Source organism: Pholcus phalangioides, unplaced genomic scaffold, assembly GCF_987345545.1.
Source record: "Pholcus phalangioides strain wild (caught in Gottingen) unplaced genomic scaffold, Ppha-v1.0 ptg000012l_1, whole genome shotgun sequence".
NCBI lineage: Eukaryota > Metazoa > Arthropoda > Arachnida > Araneae > Pholcidae > Pholcus > Pholcus phalangioides.
Window position 1 is genome coordinate 19,269,657 of NW_028301605.1, and position 17,575 is coordinate 19,287,231.

Below are 17,575 nucleotides of genomic sequence, written 5' to 3' on the forward strand. Positions count from 1 at the left end.
TAAACGGAGGCAAAAAGAACTTTGTTTCGTAGGATTAACGACAGAGCCGTCTTAAGAACATCATAGGCCCCGGACCAAGGGATTTTTCTGAGGCCCTACCAGACGAATTTTCGAAAATTCAACCACATCTCATTAGTGTTATTCACTTTTCTCTTGAGGTGTCTGGGTGGGCCCGTGCGTTACGACGGCACTGACTTTGACACTTACCAGTAATACGGTAGGGATGGTTTTTTTTTCTTTTTGAAAAAATTCAAAATTTCTTATTTGAAAATGGGTTTTTTTTCCCCACTTTGCGAATAAATGCGAAATTTACGTATCTCCAACGATAAGACCTCACCTTTACCAAAAATCTGTTTTTGCCGTTGCAAGGTGGACGACGATGAGTCCGCCCGGTTATATAAGCGCCTTAAGGCGCGTATACATTAGCGCGCAGATCATGCAATGAAAGCATTCGCAGTTGGTTGTTCAGTAATTTGTACGGTGTTGTGAATGATTCTTTAGCTGTTTTAACTGGACCCACCTGGAATAGATTTTTTCAACGAACACAAAAAGGAAGTTTGTGTACCCACGAGCGGATTAGAAGCGCTTCAGGGGGGAGTCGTGCGTTGCAAGATCGGGTGCTAGTGTATAGGCGCGCCTTTATAGGGTAGACCAGCGGTTCATAACCGGTGCCCTCCCAGGGGCTCCGCGGCGACTCGAGGAAAATAAAATGAATCAGTAAATCTGATAGATAAAGAAATAAGAGAGGCCTACATGTGGTTCTGCCATAAAAATTATGTACAAAAAAGGGCTCCTCTAGTCAAACAGGGCTCCGCCACAGAAATTATATACTGAATATATATACTCCGCGAATCAAAAAGGTTGAGAACCGCTGGGGTAGACTATGGCTGTGAACGACGGTTTACGGAAAATTCATCGCCGTGCAATGTATCGCCAGGAAAATCCACCGATAACAGTTTGATACGAGGTCAGTGAGCGAGGAATGACCGAGTGAGTGAGTCAGTAATTGATACAGTAGTTAGTGAGCGAGTGACAGAGTGTTAAGTGTTGGTGAGTGAGAAAACTAGCGAGTGAACGAATGACACCATTGAATGAGCGACCAATTGATTCAATGCGTGGCAGAGTGAGCAACCCAGTAAGTTGATGATAGAATGAGTGACCTGGTGAGTAAATGACAAAGAGAGCAACCTACTGAGTGTGTGACCGGCCTACTGAGAGTGCGATCGAGTGACATTGTGAGTAAGTGAATGGCCTAGTGAGTGACAGAGAGAGCAAGTCAGTGAGCGAGGGATAGACTGAGCTACTTAGTGATTGACTGAGTGACCTGGTGAGTGAGCAACTAGCTTTAGTGACAGGTTGGTTTCGCTCACTCACTTGGGATACTCATTCATTGACTCACACACACACACCCTCGTTCACTTGCTCACTCGCTTATTCATTCACTCACTCGTTCATTCCCTCATGTCGAACTGAGGCCGGTAAATTGTTCCCAGCGGTGAATTTTCCATTGTGCGAATCTTCCTGGCAAGTGAATTGTGGTCGCTGACACGGTGAAGAACTAGCCTAAAGCGCTCACATAACCGGGTGGACTCATCATCCTCCACCCCGTAGCGGTAAAACCACGTTTTTGGTGAAAGTGGCGTCTAATCATTAAAATTTCCCGAAACTGAATAATTTCCTATATTATTATTTATATTTCACGCCAGACTGTCTCCGAGAAATGGCTGACATGTGCGAAATCGATCCAGAAAGACGTTCCTGATGACATGGAGAAATTTCTGAAATGGTCTTGCGATAATATGGAATCCCCTGAAGTAAGACCATATATATAGTTACAGCTTTCTCTGCGTATGCAATGTACTGTGTATTTTACGAACAAATTTAATGTAAAATTAAAAATTGCGGAACGTACAATTAATTTTTTTTTTTTCTTTCTGTAGATGGAAAAAATCAACGAATGTGTCCGAGTCCATTATCCAGAGAGGATGTACGATACTGCTAACGTTGTAAGTATGGAACTAATCAGTGTTTCGTTCCTTATACAGTCGAATCCCGTTTTAACGAATACCGATGTAGCGAAAATCTCGTTTTAACGAACATTTTTCCAATTCCCCCAAATAAGTTTACACAGGAACAATGCTAGGTAACCTGGAATTCCTTTATAACGAAGTGATTCCTTCGGTCTCTTGGCGTTCGTTATAACGGGATTCGACTGTATTACGCAGGGCGCATAGCTAACACCTGGCACCGCAAGTTAATTGGCGAACCATTGATTCCAGAAGCATACATACTTACGATTAGAAAAAATTATCCAAATAACGCGTTTTGAACTCAGACACGTCATGCATGTTGTAAGGGGTTGTATATAGCTATTGAAATATAAAAATCAAATTTTTATACGGACAACCTGTGCTCAAAAAACCCAATGTGAAGTTGTTGCCCTGTCTCTCCCGAAAAATTCTGCGTTTCCAAGTGCAATATTCCCTGAGATATTTGGATTCGAAAAAATGGAGGGAAATTGAGAAAGAACAGCATAAATAAGAGGAAAGGGTGTTTTTTCCCCCAACTTTTCTCAGTTTTTAAAAGAATATCTCAGTGAATATTGCACTTAGAAACATGAAACCTCTTTTTTTTCCTTGTTTTTGGCCTTAGGAGAGAGAGAGAGAGACAGGGTAACAACTTTCTCCTCGTTGCAGAGTATGAAAGAGACAAAACTAATTCATTTTCATTCGAAATTTATTCCCGATTAAAACAAAACTTTTTCTTATACACACACTATATACATATCACACTTTATATATAAAATTGATTTTGTGTGTGTGTGTGTGTGTGTGTGTGTTTTCTCTATGCAAATCTGAAATTTTAGATCTGTCATCGCCAAATTTTGCATGTGTGCCAAATGGGACCCGACTTGAGAACGATAAGCTACTTTAAAAGTTTGTCAGAGATGGGCAAATGCCAGAAATGGGTGAAAAACTGTCGGGAAACAATGGTTCCTGGGCCTCAACAATCACTTTCAAAACGTTTCCTTTGGTTACCGGGTTCCCTAGCAATGCGTTTCAGACATGTATATGCCTTTACAATGGTTTGCCATTTCTTTAATGCTACCAGTATTATGTATAATAGTTTATATGCCTTTATAATGGTTTGTCACTTTTTCAATCCTCTCAGTAATTGAAGAAAACCTGGGCAGCGCGGGGTATTATAGCTGGTTAAAACATATATTGTGCACGTAAAAATTGCGAAGATGCGGACCGAGCATTCCGCCTTTCTTCTTTTCTTGGGAGTTCGCTGGTGTGGTGTGATTCGCCTCCTCTCAACAAGACAAAACTCCTGTTCAAAGCCCCTCACCCCTCACTCCTTGGTGGAGATTTCTGGCAGTTCTGACAGAAGGTTTTAACAGTTGGCTGATGCGAAGATAAATCCAGCAAAGAAAATTCAATTGGCTTCGAGAGGATTCAAGCCTGCGTCCTCTCACTTGCTCCGTGAGCGCCCTAGACCAGTTTTTCTCAACCGCTGGGCCCAGACTTCAGTCAAACTGGGCCGTGAGTGGTTCATTGTTCCATTTTTACGCATTTATTTCTCATTAATCGTATACATGGCCGGGTCTTTCACTCACGAAAATGAAATCAACCGGGCCGCGGGCTTTCAAAGGTTGAGAACAATTGCCCTAGACCACTAGACTACAAAGCCAACGAATCCAGAGCCCGTGTGCGCTATTCCAACATTACAGCCTATTTATCTGAACAGTCCTTGGCTTCCAAAGCAATAATTACAGATTCATTACCTTCCCAAACAGTTTCATAACATAACAAGTCTGATCCATCTCTTTCAATGATATAACGACTCGTTGAATCAGAATACCATTATTGTTGCGACTGGTGCATCTAAAAAAAAAGCAGCATGTCACTTGTGGGTCATATAATACAAAACAGGGAATAGCCGTGGAAGCTGAAAGCCCTGAATAATCAAATCAAGTCAATCGTAGATTTAGCTTGATCTTGGGTTTTCAATGCAGAGATGTAATTCATACCATTTGTTTTTCAGGCTTGTGTAGCAATGCTGATTCCAGAGTTCCAGTGAAGGAATTTCTCCTAATCTGCAAAAAAAAAACCATCCAGTGGTGCTATAAATGTGAAAACATTGAACAATTTATGACACGAGTGAAGGTTTACAGAATGTAGTATCAGCTGTTGATCATATTTATGGACGGACAATTGTTGTACCTGGAATCGATATTGTAACTAAAAAAATACAAAGAAATTTCGTTTTTCCACAGTCACTGTTATAGTATGAAGGAAAGATTTCAGGCTGTTTGACTGTCATGAGAAGTTAGTGACACTCATGTGGACGGAATGTCAATTTTACTCACTAATTCAAAATAGCTGAACAGCCTGAAATGTTTACATTGTAATGAAATTTTTGTATTAAACTTTATGAGTGTGACAATGTACTCTTATCAGTTATTCAATATTCAACATATCGAGAATTGTCTCAGTTCAATCTCAAAGGATATCAAACATTTTGAAAGACCAACACTCCATTAATTTTATGTTTACAGTGGATCCCGCTTAGAACACTTTCCCGATCTGTACAACTTATTTCTGTGGTCTCTCTCTCTCTCAGCTATTACTAATACTCAAGATTTCCCGTTCAAAACAGTTTTTCACGACGATTTCTTGAAAAAACGTAAGCAGAATTCACTGTATGTCATTATTTGCATCTGTATCCGAGACTGAACCAGTGGTTTTCAGTCCTTGGTCCCCCTCAATGTTCAACCAAGGACTTCTGAGGTAAAGGCTATTTGAAAAACACTGGACCAGGCACACACAGTGATGCCAGGTATAAGCCTGGTTTCACACTGAGCCAGTATCTACAAGTCAATTCAGTGACGTCTAGGTCCTTCAAGTCCTGTCATTTCACACCCAACCCGTCTAGACTAGTGAAGTTGCCTGAAAAAAGGAAGGAGACTGGATACAAGTCATCTGAAGTCGAGATGCAGGCTGAGCTCTTTAAATTTATAGTTTTGGGCAGGATTAAATCCGCCGAGAAAAAATAAAGCAGGAGGTGAGATTGTGAGTTCATTCGATCAGTTTCAAAAGAAATGGTGTATTTATTAATGTTTCCAAACTTGACGAATGATCCATTTAAATTTTACAATTTTTTTCGAATAAAATATAAGTTTTGTGAAACTTTCAACAACTTAGTTGGGGAAGAAATTGTTGAGCAAAACACTGGCTATTGGAAGGTATATTGTAATAAAAAATATATTAAAGAAAAATATCTTAAGAACAAAACAAAAGGGAAAAACGCAAACATAAAAACATGCACAATTCACCACCTGGAAGTGACGTGAATGGGTTGTCTCATCAAAATTAACTTGTACCCCCCCCCCTTCTACTTGACGGGACTTTAAACCAGAATTGACTGAGACGTGGCCTGTGTGAATGCAACATCGGCATGGTCACTTGAAATACAGGAAGGCACGCATGTTGGATTTTTCTGTTGACCCAGATAGAAGCACTGGACATACCTGGTATACAATGCAGAGATCAATTTCTGGAAGGAAAGCTCTACAGCACTCTGCAGAGAAATAAACCACTGTCCCCTTTTGGAAATCCAAGCGAGTGTGTTAGATCACTTATGTGTGTGTGAGGAAAATTCATTGATTCAAATTGTGTCTAAATTATTTTTTTAATTTGTCAAGTCCTGGCATAAGTAGTTTTGTTATTCAAAATTCAACAATGAGGTATTACCAAGTTTGACAAAAGAGAGCGATCACAGAAATGGGGGATAGACAATTAGACTGGTATGACATTTGAGTCATAAGCACTGAAATTCTTAGAAACACTGAGCTATAAGATGTGCTTACCATGTTGTTAGAAAAAAAATAGAATTAATCTAATTACAGTGAAACTTTGATTAACAAGCTTAATTCGTTATGTGAATGTGCTCGTTATCCGAATCGCTCATTATATAGAATCAAACTTCCCGATAGGAAATAATAAAAACTCAGATGTGTTCCACGATTATTCATTCACATAAAAATCTAATTAAAAAGGCATTCAATCAATAATATAATTTTTCACACTGCAGAATAACACCATATATATTATACACAATGATTCAAATTAACCCAAATTACTCTAAAGGACAAGAATGAGGAGGACTATCATTCAGGACGATTTACTGACACACTGTTGTCTGCAAACTTATTCTTTTTGTGTATCTTTGGAAAAGAACCAATCAAATGACACTTGCTTCTGCCTCCATTTTTAAGATTTCTAAGAAATGGGAAATTGCATTGTCATTGCTTGTGCCGCTGCTGCAGTGTGGTTCTTTTCTACAAAATTTTGCACAGACTCCCACATTCCTAGTTTTGCATTGGGTGCAAAACAGTCATGCTCATGCTCATTTTCCATAGCCTTGCAGTAGCCTGAGACTGTAGGGGAAAACACTACCATCAGTATGTGTATGGACGAAAGCGAAAAATCATCAGCTCAATTGTGATGGCGTGATACTAAATGAACAAAGCGCAAAATTTTTGCTCATAATTTGAATCATCGCTCGTTAACTGAGTCAAAATTTAAAAAAAAATTTGTCATACGAATTGCTCATTAAAACCAAAGTTCCACTGTAAATATATTGTTAATTTCTGCAGGGTGACACAGATTATATAACCACAGATCAAGAGCTGTGGGTAAGTTTGAGAAACACTGGTAAAATCAATAAGCCGCTGTGGTGGTCGAGTGGTTACAGTGACGGACTCGTGATGCGAGGATCCGGGTTCGAACCCCACAGTGGTAGTTGGCTGAAGTTGGTTTTCTGTGGTTCCCAACTTCAAGGAGCGAATGCGAGCCAATCTCCCCGTTAAAAAGTCTCACCACAGAGAGCAGCAGGCCTACAACGTTACAAATATTCAATCATTACACTTCACTCAAAATTTGAAGTATAGATGACAGCACTGAAATATCATACACAACACTAGCTACACACTCAGACTGTTAGGTGTACACACTCACTTTGTTCCAGACTCTGCCACGAAACTGGGCTGGAAGAGATCTCGGCAACAGGATAAGTCTGGTGGCAGAGACCCTGGCGTTCATTCATTCATGGTAAAATCAATAAGAAAAAAGGAATGACACAGTGGATATACCCAGAAAAGCAACTTCAAAATATTTTATTATAAAACCCTTCAATAAATAAAACACTGTGGCAGTTAATTCATTCACGTAAATACAATTTGCAATCATATAAATGCAAAAAAAAAAATCAGATCAGAGGTGAATGTCCCCAATATAAATTTTAGGATTTCTCGTTAATGGGAAATTGCATTGTCATTGCTCATGCTGCCACTGCAGCTTTATTTGGATGGTTCATTTCTACAAAATTTTGCACAGATTCCCACATTCCTAGTTTCGCATTGGGTGCAAAACAGTCATGCTTGTGCATGTGTTAATTTTCGGATTTCACCATTTTGTTTATGTGTAAATGTGTTAATCTTTCAATTCATGTAATATTAAAAAAATCATACTCGAGTTATGCATGAAAAACTGATAATTGCACTTCAATACACAGGTACGAGTGAAAAATATAATTATTTCACTTTTATATTATCGAAAGTGTAAGTTCTTTAACAAAACTAAGTAATTTAATAATTAATTGATTGAAATATAATTCATTAACAACAGTCACCAGCAGAATTCATTGGTATGGAATCAAAACATATTTCAAGTATCCAAATCTTTGGATGTCAAATGAATTGTTTCAAGCTTTATTTAAATTAAACTTTTTATTAAATTAATAATTTTTAAGCTTGTAAATTGAGTATTTGTTCACAGGTTGAAATTTTTTTTTTTATTTATAACTATGATCACACATTTTGAAACACTCATAAACAGGGCTTGCTAAGCAAACCTAAGGAGCCAGGTCACCACGGAGACTGAAAAATTGACTTCTTCACCAAACACCAACTCTGGCCATATCGCTGTATTGCAATTTACTGCCATTAATGAGATAGGTTGGAAATGAAAGTGATGTCTATCGGTGATCGCCTCAAGTTCATTAGGGAAAATATCTTTTATCTATATCCTCCCTTGGGTTTGAACACGGGACTGTGACAGCAACCTTCACGGTGGTAGACGAACATCTTAACACCACGCCACTCGGGTGTTAGGTAAAACACCCAGAAGCCAGGTCACCACAGAAACCAAAAAATTGATTGGTACCTGATATTTTTATGTAATGATAACTGTCTAAATGCAGCAAAAGTTTTCAGAAATTACATCAGTGTGCTAGCATTGAAAGGGGTCCTTAAGTGCCAGAAGAGTAGAATACACTGTTAAAAACTCAATTTTCTTTTGCAGGGGGGGGGGGGGGGAGAGGAATAATAGATACATATTTTTTTGTTTGGTAATATTAACATTATGGAATTCTAGAAAAATTGAGATTTGTTAATTTAAATCAAACTTTCTTTTGCTTACGAGTTATATACATGGATATACAAGAGGAGTATACACCACCCTGTATATCAGAAAAATCTGTTTTCACTAATACTTAAAAAAATGCACATAAAAGCACAAAATAATTTTAACAGTAATTATTATTTACTGTTCCATGATGTTCAAAACTGAAGGGAAAAAATTATGATGTTGATTTCAGTCACACAAAAATTCTGAATTTAAAGAAATTTCTAAAGTGATTTTTTTATTCTGATAATCAGATAAATATAGTTGATCTCTTTAGCTGTATAAAAAACTTATTATGCTTTAATTATGGCCATTGATAGTAAAATCAAAGTCTTTGATTGCTAAAACCACAAATCATGGTACGTCACGGGCAAATTCCTTTGCCGTGTCACACACAATGATATTTGTTAAAAATGTCATTAAATCATTTTGTAAACTGACTTTTGTTTTTAAAAATTATTTTAAATGGACGACAATATTGGTCATCTGGTTTACTGTACAGCAGAAATAACAAGAAAAAGAAACACAGTAGCAAAACAAATATGAAAAATGATGGTGATTACACGGGGAATGATGACATGAATGCAAAAATCTAGTCCATCCAAGACACTGTCAAATAAGATCAGCGAAATGACACAAAAAATAAAAAAACCTCCTAGCACTATGCCACAAAGTAAGATAATACTGATATATTGTACATTTTGAGCGCATCATTTCATTAGATTTTCATCTAAATCTTACATGTATGCAGGCAACTGCTGGAAGAGAAGTCATGCCAGCAAAGAGGCAGTTAAGTTTTTGAGAGAAACAGCAAAAAGGTCATGATTAATGTTTATCAGTTATTATTTTTAGTTTTCGATAATATTTCAAAGGAGAAAACCCTCTTTGTAAAAGTAGACGAGACAGAGAATCAATTGTGATGATTCCAAACTTTTCTATTAATTAAGAGAAACCTGGATCCCAGATGATATTAAAACACATGAAACATGGATATCGGATATTAAATTTGTCATTTTACAAAATTATCAAACATTGAATTTAAAGCCTAATGTATCAGTTTCAGTGGTATAAAATTGAAAACAACTTATGTTACCCACTATGACATAAATGGTAGAAAAGGTTATAAATTCTTCAGATTATAAATTTCGCAAGTTAGAATAACATTAACCAGAAAATGGGAAATCAATAGTATTTTAAATAGCACAAAAAATTATATTATGATATATTCTTTGTAGCTGTTCTGCTTCTATGCGCTCAGAAATCTGGAATATAGAGACTTTTTTTCCCAACAAATTTACTGTTCTACATTGTAAGTTCAAAGTGTGCCGGATATGTTCAAACTGTCTCTCAACATATAGTTCCTTAATGCCCACAAAGCATTAACAACAGTGCCATGATTGCCAGAGCCATTTCCAAGCCAATGTGTGGGAAGTAATTGAGGATCTGGTGCACTCGTGTTTTCGGGAGTCGCTTTCAGTTGCGTATCCCAGTTGCTAATGGACCGACTCTCGGCTTGTAAACCTTCAATGTACCTGCATGGAAAAAGTATTCATTGATGACACAATTTTTTTTTAAATTCAAAATTATGAATATTTTACTAGCCAGCATAAAGCAAATTTAATTTCAAATATTCACATTTAAAAGCGAAATAAAGCTAAAAATTTTTAAGTATTTTCATTACAGACAGCACGAAATAATTCAATGGCATGGTATGTAAAACTATAGCATAGTAAGTGGTTAAATGGACAAGATAGCAATTTGCAGGGAAGATTCCCTAAACTGATTTCAATGAGACCTTGGAAATACACAGTAGCACCTTCTTCAACTAGAACCAAAAATTAGCTGGTCTAGAGAAAATCTGTTTAAATGAAAGAGAGATGAAAACCAGAGCAAAATAAATTACTTTGTCTCAACCTTGTTAAGACGAAGTCGAAGAAACACTGAAAATACAATCAAAATTTTGAATCAATGTAAAACCTTTATTTCACATTGTTCTGGTGCTATAACAAGTTTGGTATTATATGAAATCACAGGTGAACCCATGCGATCTTTATAAATGGAAGATTTGTTTCCTGGAAAATCCTAGCACTAGATTGAGGGGCACTGTAGCAGGTTTTGTCTGTATTTTGTATTAACCAACAAAACACTGATTTGATTGTGTAAACCTTGAAAAATATCTGATTTTTATTTATCAAGTTCATCTCAACAAAAAATTTGATTGTACATATTGTCCCCCCCCCCCCTCGTTTTACTGTTTGTGGGGAAAGGGGAAGACAAGTCAATATGGGATGGTTTTACTACAAAGATAAAGTGACAATAAGTACTTCCTTGAAATAACCTTAATGAATAACCAAAAGTATTCTACAAGTTTCCACCACTGAGATGAACAATCACAGTTTTTGAGGGAAAAAAATGTTTTTGATTCTTGTAAGTGGAAATCTGATTCTTATGCCCAATGATTTTTGTATGTTAAAACAGTGTTTTTGTTTCGCTGATTTGATTCTTATAAGCGGTAGCTGCTGTACTAACTGCTAAGGCTGGCACGTGAAGGTATATTGCAGTTGTATTAATAAATTTAATATACTCAGCTTTTTCTATCTAATATTGAATTCCTTCTTAGTATATAAACACATTAGTAAAATCTCTTTTGCCTCGGTTCTCCATTACAATTGTTAAGTTTTTTCTATAAAATTTAGAAAATATATACGCAAAGAATATTTGAAAACATAATCAAACACAACATACTTTATGTATACACTAGAATGAAGGAGTCTCTCTGTTCTTGGAGGTGGAGAAACAAACATCGGTTCATTTGCTTTTGCATGCAGATGGTGACCTGAAATTATGGATCAAAGTTTAAAAACAAAAATTATTTGTTAAAGAAATGGTTAGCATGTCAGTGATTTTCACCTAAAATTTTCTTATGCAGCCAATTACTGAACACATTCGTGTGAGAATAGTGAGCAGTCAAGGCAATACATGAACATTGCAACTCTGTAATTCAGAGGAGAAATCCAAGCCAGGCTGTTAACCAAAATAGCAAAACAATTGGCCAAAATGAAATGGCTCTGGGAAGAGCAAACACACACGCAGACTACTACTACCGTACATGTCCCTTATCACAATTCTACTGCAGAATTTATAATGAATTGGTGTATGCTGGAAAGTGTGGTCCTAATGCATTTATGATGTCAGAATTATGTGTATCTAGTGATGCTGTCATCTGTCTTCCACACTGTGCATAGTTTATGTAAAGTGTTCACAAACGAAATGAAATAATATCATCCATTTAATTATAGAACAGTTGAAAATTGAAATAATTCATTTCCCTCCCTCCTAAACACCTGGAATTGATAGATCACCATGCTATGGCATGGATGCACAGACATTATTAAAAATCATATCAATGACGAATCAATCATCAAAAATAATGAAACAAACCATGCAAATAATAATATCATTCAAACTTCTGAAATAAAAAGTTGAAATCTACAACAATCACAAAGCTGAAACATGGAAATATGAAAGGGAGCATACATATTATAGCAAGGAGAATATTTAAAGGCAAGGGGGGAAAAAGAGAAGAGATAATCCTTACCTAAGAAGGGATATGGAGAAGTTGAAGGCAGGCGGCTGTATGTTTGAGCAGCATTGGGGAAAAACTGGGACTGGTATTGTCCTTGAGGGTTGGGAGAAGCGCACGAAAAAGCAGTAGGGGTGTCTGCAAAATCATGCACAATACAGAGGTAGTAAATTCACAATCATTTTTCATGCGCGTAGAATCATACTCGTGGTTGTCATTAATATCACAGTGTTTCCCAAACTTTCATTAGTTTTATTTTATTTTTCTCCTTTAAATTAACTACTTTTAGTGCTGGTTTGATTAGATACAATTAATGCAGAATGTTATTTAAAAAAATTAAAAATTTTCTGTAATGCTTAACTCATGCAAATAGGATTTTAATGGTCATCTTGCATCACTAAAATGATTTGATGCACAATTAATAACATATATATATAGTAAAGATAATAATGATGTAATAATGAACTGCATAAGGAGGGAAACACCGAAAAAAGACAAACCAGAATTACATGAGTGAAAATAAAATTTTCAGCAGCAATTCATGCATAACAAAGCTTTTGACAATGAGCAAACACATGGGGGAAAATTATTTCATGCTGGGACAAAATATGACATTAAAAAAAATGAAGCTAATGAATGTTAAATATATTTCAAGAAAATATGTCTGGTATTACGCTGATTAATTTTCATATTCTCTTTAAGCATGCATACATGCGCAATAATACACAAAGCATATTAAAGTAGATGCACAAACATTTTAGAATATTAGAAAATACAAGCAAATATTTTAAAAAAATAGATACAATTATTAACAAACTCTGGAATTTCACATTCCAATATATTACCAAGTGTGTTTTTTTTTTGTTACCAATGGATAACTCCTGTAAACTAATTAGGGAGTCCCTTTCTGATTATTTTGTTACAGATTAGAAAGCAGAGAGAGAGAGAGAGAGGAAGAGGAATTTATCTAATTCTTTATTTTAATTTAAATAATTATTCCTTTATGTTAATCATCAGTATAATCATTCAAACAATTACGGTTGACTTTGAACAAACAATACATGGTCAATGAAATATATGGAAAAATTAAGACTAACAACCGGATCACGTTATTAGCCTCAGATTAAAAATATCTCAACAGCATGCAGATTCTGCTTTTCAAATTACACAGCAATATACAAACAAACTTTGATATCTTGAAATGCTTCTAGGAAATGCATAAAAATTAAATTATTAACCTTTAATTTATAGAAAAATATAACACCGAAGATTTAAATTACTTGAAGACAACAGAAATTTGACTGTAGCTGAAGTTTGTAATTAGTTATGTATTTCATGTTATGGAGAGATAAGAAAATTTTGCAATATAACAAATTTTACAAACCTGCATTACAGGAAATAAAAACATAAGAGTTGAAAATTAATTTGAATCCAAGGGATACTAAAATATAGTGAGCTATAAAATAAAAAGGTTTTGATATAAAAAAATTGCAAAAGGATTTTTAGGTGTGGTATGAATAAAGTTGGGTATATGCGCAAACAAAATAAACAAAAGTTCTCACTAGGCATATTTGACATGAGTCCACCAGACCTCTTTGAGGGGAAAAAGTTTCTGAAAAACAAAATATATATATCCAAATAAATATAAAAAAAATTCACATTTTGAAATCCAAATTTAAACAGAAATACATTTATTTTTGGGCATTTCATTTTCGTCAATAGTCCTTACCTTCCTCTGTTTTCAGGCAAGACATTCCTGATAGAGCTCTTTAAATGAACTTCTTTGCAATGTCTGATAAGACGCTGGAGATTAGGGAAAGGGCTAAAAATAAAAAGCAAAAGCACAAGCAATTTTAAAACTACATGATTTAGATTAATTATAATTACCTACAAAAAAAAATTATACAAATAAACAATTTATAAATGCATCCAGAAAAATATTTTACATGATAGCTTGCTCAGCAAAATTATTTCCCAATTTAGTAGATATAGTGGATAAAGCGCTTATATAATTTGTCAACCAATAAAGTTTAATATTTGTTCAAGTTAGCTGGTTGAGCTTAACATGATATACTTGAAAATATCTATATATATATATATATATATATAATTGATTTTCTGTCTGTCTGTGTGTGTGTGTTCTCTATACAAATCTACAATTTTAGATCGATCGTCGCCAAATTTTGCATATATACCAAATGGGACCGAACTTGAACGATAGGCTACTTTAAAATTTCGTCAGAGCAGGGCAAATGCCCCAAATGGGCAAAAAACCATGGGGCAACAATGGTTTTTGGGCCTCAACAATCACTTTTCGAACGTTTACTCTGGTTACGGTGGTTCCCTAGCAATGCGTTTAAGATATGTATATGCCGTTACAACGGTTTGTCACTTCTTCAACGCTGTCAGTATATGTATAATATTTATGCCTTTGTAGTGGTTTGCCACTTTTTCAATCATCCCAGTAATGAGACTTTTTGAATAGCACTTTTTGCATAATCATTATCAGCATCACTTTGAGGGTCAGGCAAAGGATTATCCCCATAGAAATCAGTGTTAAAATTGCCGATTTTAATGTAGAAATGCGGAAATTTGGTGGGGTTTTCTGGCACATCAATAATTTTAAAAATTGTATTGAATTCTCGTTTTTTGAACTATTGAGTTCGCTTAGAGATATACGAAGCCCAGGAGATTAAATATGAAGCAATTATCCGGACCTACTTTTGAGTTGGATATTCGTGCACAATAACATTGATTTCAACTTTTTATTTATATCTTCTCAAGCAATTCTCCGTATTGTCTTCTGATATTCAACTGCATAAATTGATATGGTTTAGGTTGTTTTAAAATCAATTATGGGTCCGTAAAGCACATCGAAGAAATTCCACAGCTTTAATTAAGCATTTTTGGAAGCAGAAACAGGCAGATATAGATTGAAGTCTGGGAGGGGATCAAAATACTTAGTGCCCCTTAAAAAAGAAAAAATATATATTTTTTCTATGTTTCTTCAAATCTAGATTTGTTTATTTCATGAAGTCGCGCAGGAAGTCACAATATTGGTTAACTTAGAAACGGTTCACATGTCCCTCAAAGAAAGAAGGAGATATCACATGATCCAAACAGCCTCATTGAAGAAAACCCGGGCAGCGCAGGGTATTATAACTAGTATATATATAAAATTAATTTTCTGTTTGTATGTTCTTCATATAAATCTACAATTTTAGGCCGATCATCCCCAAATTTTGCATATATAAGGAGCAGAACTCAACTTGAACGATAGGCTACTTTAAAAGTTCATCAGAGCAGGACAAAAAACTGTCGGGCAAAAATGATTTTATGGGCTCCAACAATGAATTTTGGAATGTTTACTTTGGTTACCGTGGTTCCCAACCAATATATTTCAGACATGTATATGCCTTTACAATGCTTTGTCATTTTTTTAATGCTGCCAGTATAGGCCTATGTAAAATAGTTTATTCTTTTATAATGGTTTGTGACTTTTTAATCCTCCAAGTCACCGAAGGAAACCCGGGCAGTGCTAGGTATTATAGTTAGTTATTATATAATATACAAGCTGTAATACACCGTGCTGCTCAGGGTTTTCTTCAATTGCTGGGACTATTGAAAAAATGGCAAACCATTGTCAAGGCATCTACATGTCTGAAGGGAATTGTTAGGGGAACCACGATAACCAAAGTAAATATTCCAAAAATCATTGTTGAGGCTCGAAAACCATTGTTGCCCAACAGTTTTAAACACAAAAAAATTTTAGTTCAAACATAACCATACATGCATCTTGTACACATTCCTCTGAGGAATTTATAACAAATCGGCACATGCCAGGACATACATTCTAAGTTGTGTGTGTGGCCTCCAACATTTATGCTGTCAGAATTGTTCCTTTTTATGTTCTGTTGGTGCTGCCATCTACCTTTCACATTTGGAAGTGAACATGGCAAATTCTTGTGTTTTCATGTCATCTTAAATGTCTGCCTGCTTTCTCTGGAGAGACTTTTCCTAATGGAAGACCGATTCATATTCGTGTCTTGAACTTAGAAAACCAACTTCGGCTGACAACTACTGTGTTACCATCTGAGTTCAAATCTGGATCACTGCGATAAGAGCCCACATGACTCCACAGCAGCTATACTTTCTATACAGTAGAACCCTCAAATAAAATCACCTCATCTAATTCATCAAATCAGGGTCCAACTGTATGTATAGTGATGCATTTCCATATTCTGTTGGCTTTTATATAACAAACTCAACATGTAAATATGACAGTGAAATCACTTTATTTTGATTCGCTTGGGCTCTAACTGAGTAAAAATATATAATTGGACTTGTGGAATATAATTTCTATGCATACTTTCCCAAAGTTTCCGGCATTTCACATGCTGTGAGTGAGTCAGCGATGCCACTGTATGATGCACGCTATATTTATTTGTAGAATAGGAATAAAAAGGTTTAAGCCACAAGGTCAAACACAACAAAAATATTTCTAAATAGAAAATCTCCAACTTACGGAACATTTTTCTTTATCCTTGAACAATTCTGCCATAAGCATTGGAAATCAGCATCTAATTGAAATCAAGAATCATTTGATACAAAATTAAAATCTCATTTTCTGAGTAGAGAAAAAATTTCAAAATTTAATAATTTTCTAATTGTAAACTCCCTAACACATTTAAATACTTTTGCAACAAGTAATAAGAACTGCCTACAGAATCAGTTTGAAGAAATAACTGCATAATGATTAATTTTTTGTGAATTTAAAACATTGCTAATGAAACTCTCATATGACTGCACACTTTTGTATTATCTCGGGAAAAAAATATTGATTTCGAGGAGAAAAATATCTCACCTTTATTATGATAAGACAACTGAACATGACCATTTGGTTCTGTGACAAGGTGTTCAATAAGATCCTGTATGTCTTCAAACTGGAAATCGCAACCTTCCCACATGCATTCATACACAGTATTTTCTGTTCTCTGTGATCCATGTTCTGAAGCAGGTGATTGAGGCATACTCTCATTCAGAGATTCCCGCGCTGCAGTTTCTTCATTTTGTTTCTGTGCACGTTCTTCATACTCAGTCTTTGTACTAGTCGGCAGGTTACGCCACTGGAAAAGCAGTCATACGAAGAATTATATTTAAAATTTATGATTTAATAAGTTTTTAAAGATATTTATAAGATATCTTGAAAGATTAAAAATAGAGGATATCACATAAAAATTACCTTGAATTACAAAAGAACTTGAGCCCTAAAAAAACTGTGTACAATTATTTAAGAGTTAGAACAGAAAGAATTTTTAAGAAATTATTTTGATTTCATACAGTTTTATGGATTATTAAAAAATACGATAAAAAATTGAAAATACTAGAGTATCGGACTTCACATTTTGAATATAAAAAAAATGTTTGCATGCACTAAAATTTGTTTCGCAGAATCAGAAACAAAATTAAAATTTAATTTTTTATGGGAAAAAAATAATAAAAGAGACAGAATCAATTTTTTCTT

The 17,575-nt window shown here is 35.2% G+C and overlaps 2 protein-coding genes across 8 annotated transcripts in view; one reads left to right on the plus strand and one right to left on the minus strand.

Annotated features, from left to right (window-relative positions):
* The window catches only part of LOC149079835 (uncharacterized), a 34,011-nt gene extending 29,562 nt beyond the window's left edge, over window positions 1–4,449 (plus strand). Inside the window, exons 3-5 of the mRNA XM_089239984.1 lie at window positions 1,707–1,814; window positions 1,941–2,006; window positions 4,048–4,449. Coding sequence (XP_089096110.1) covers window positions 1,707–1,814; window positions 1,941–2,006; window positions 4,048–4,083 — 210 coding nt within the window. The 3' untranslated portion in view covers window positions 4,084–4,449. The remainder of the gene's footprint in view (window positions 1–1,706; window positions 1,815–1,940; window positions 2,007–4,047) is intronic.
* Window positions 4,450–7,162: 2,713 nt separating this feature from the next.
* polybromo (protein) overlaps window positions 7,163–17,575 on the minus strand; it is a 55,578-nt gene continuing 45,165 nt past the window's right edge. For 6 of the 7 annotated variants that reach the window (XM_089240336.1, XM_089240333.1, XM_089240335.1 and 3 more), the window contains 7 exons: window positions 16,916–17,177; window positions 16,577–16,631; window positions 13,781–13,873; window positions 13,614–13,663; window positions 12,067–12,189; window positions 11,214–11,304; window positions 7,163–10,000 (listed from right to left, as the gene is read on the minus strand). In XM_089240336.1, coding sequence (XP_089096462.1) covers window positions 9,784–10,000; window positions 11,214–11,304; window positions 12,067–12,189; window positions 13,614–13,663; window positions 13,781–13,873; window positions 16,577–16,631; window positions 16,916–17,177 — 891 coding nt within the window. In that variant the 3' untranslated portion in view covers window positions 7,163–9,783. The remainder of the gene's footprint in view (window positions 10,001–11,213; window positions 11,305–12,066; window positions 12,190–13,613; window positions 13,664–13,780; window positions 13,874–16,576; window positions 16,632–16,915; window positions 17,178–17,575) is intronic. The other variant, XM_089240334.1, reaches the window with a different exon arrangement.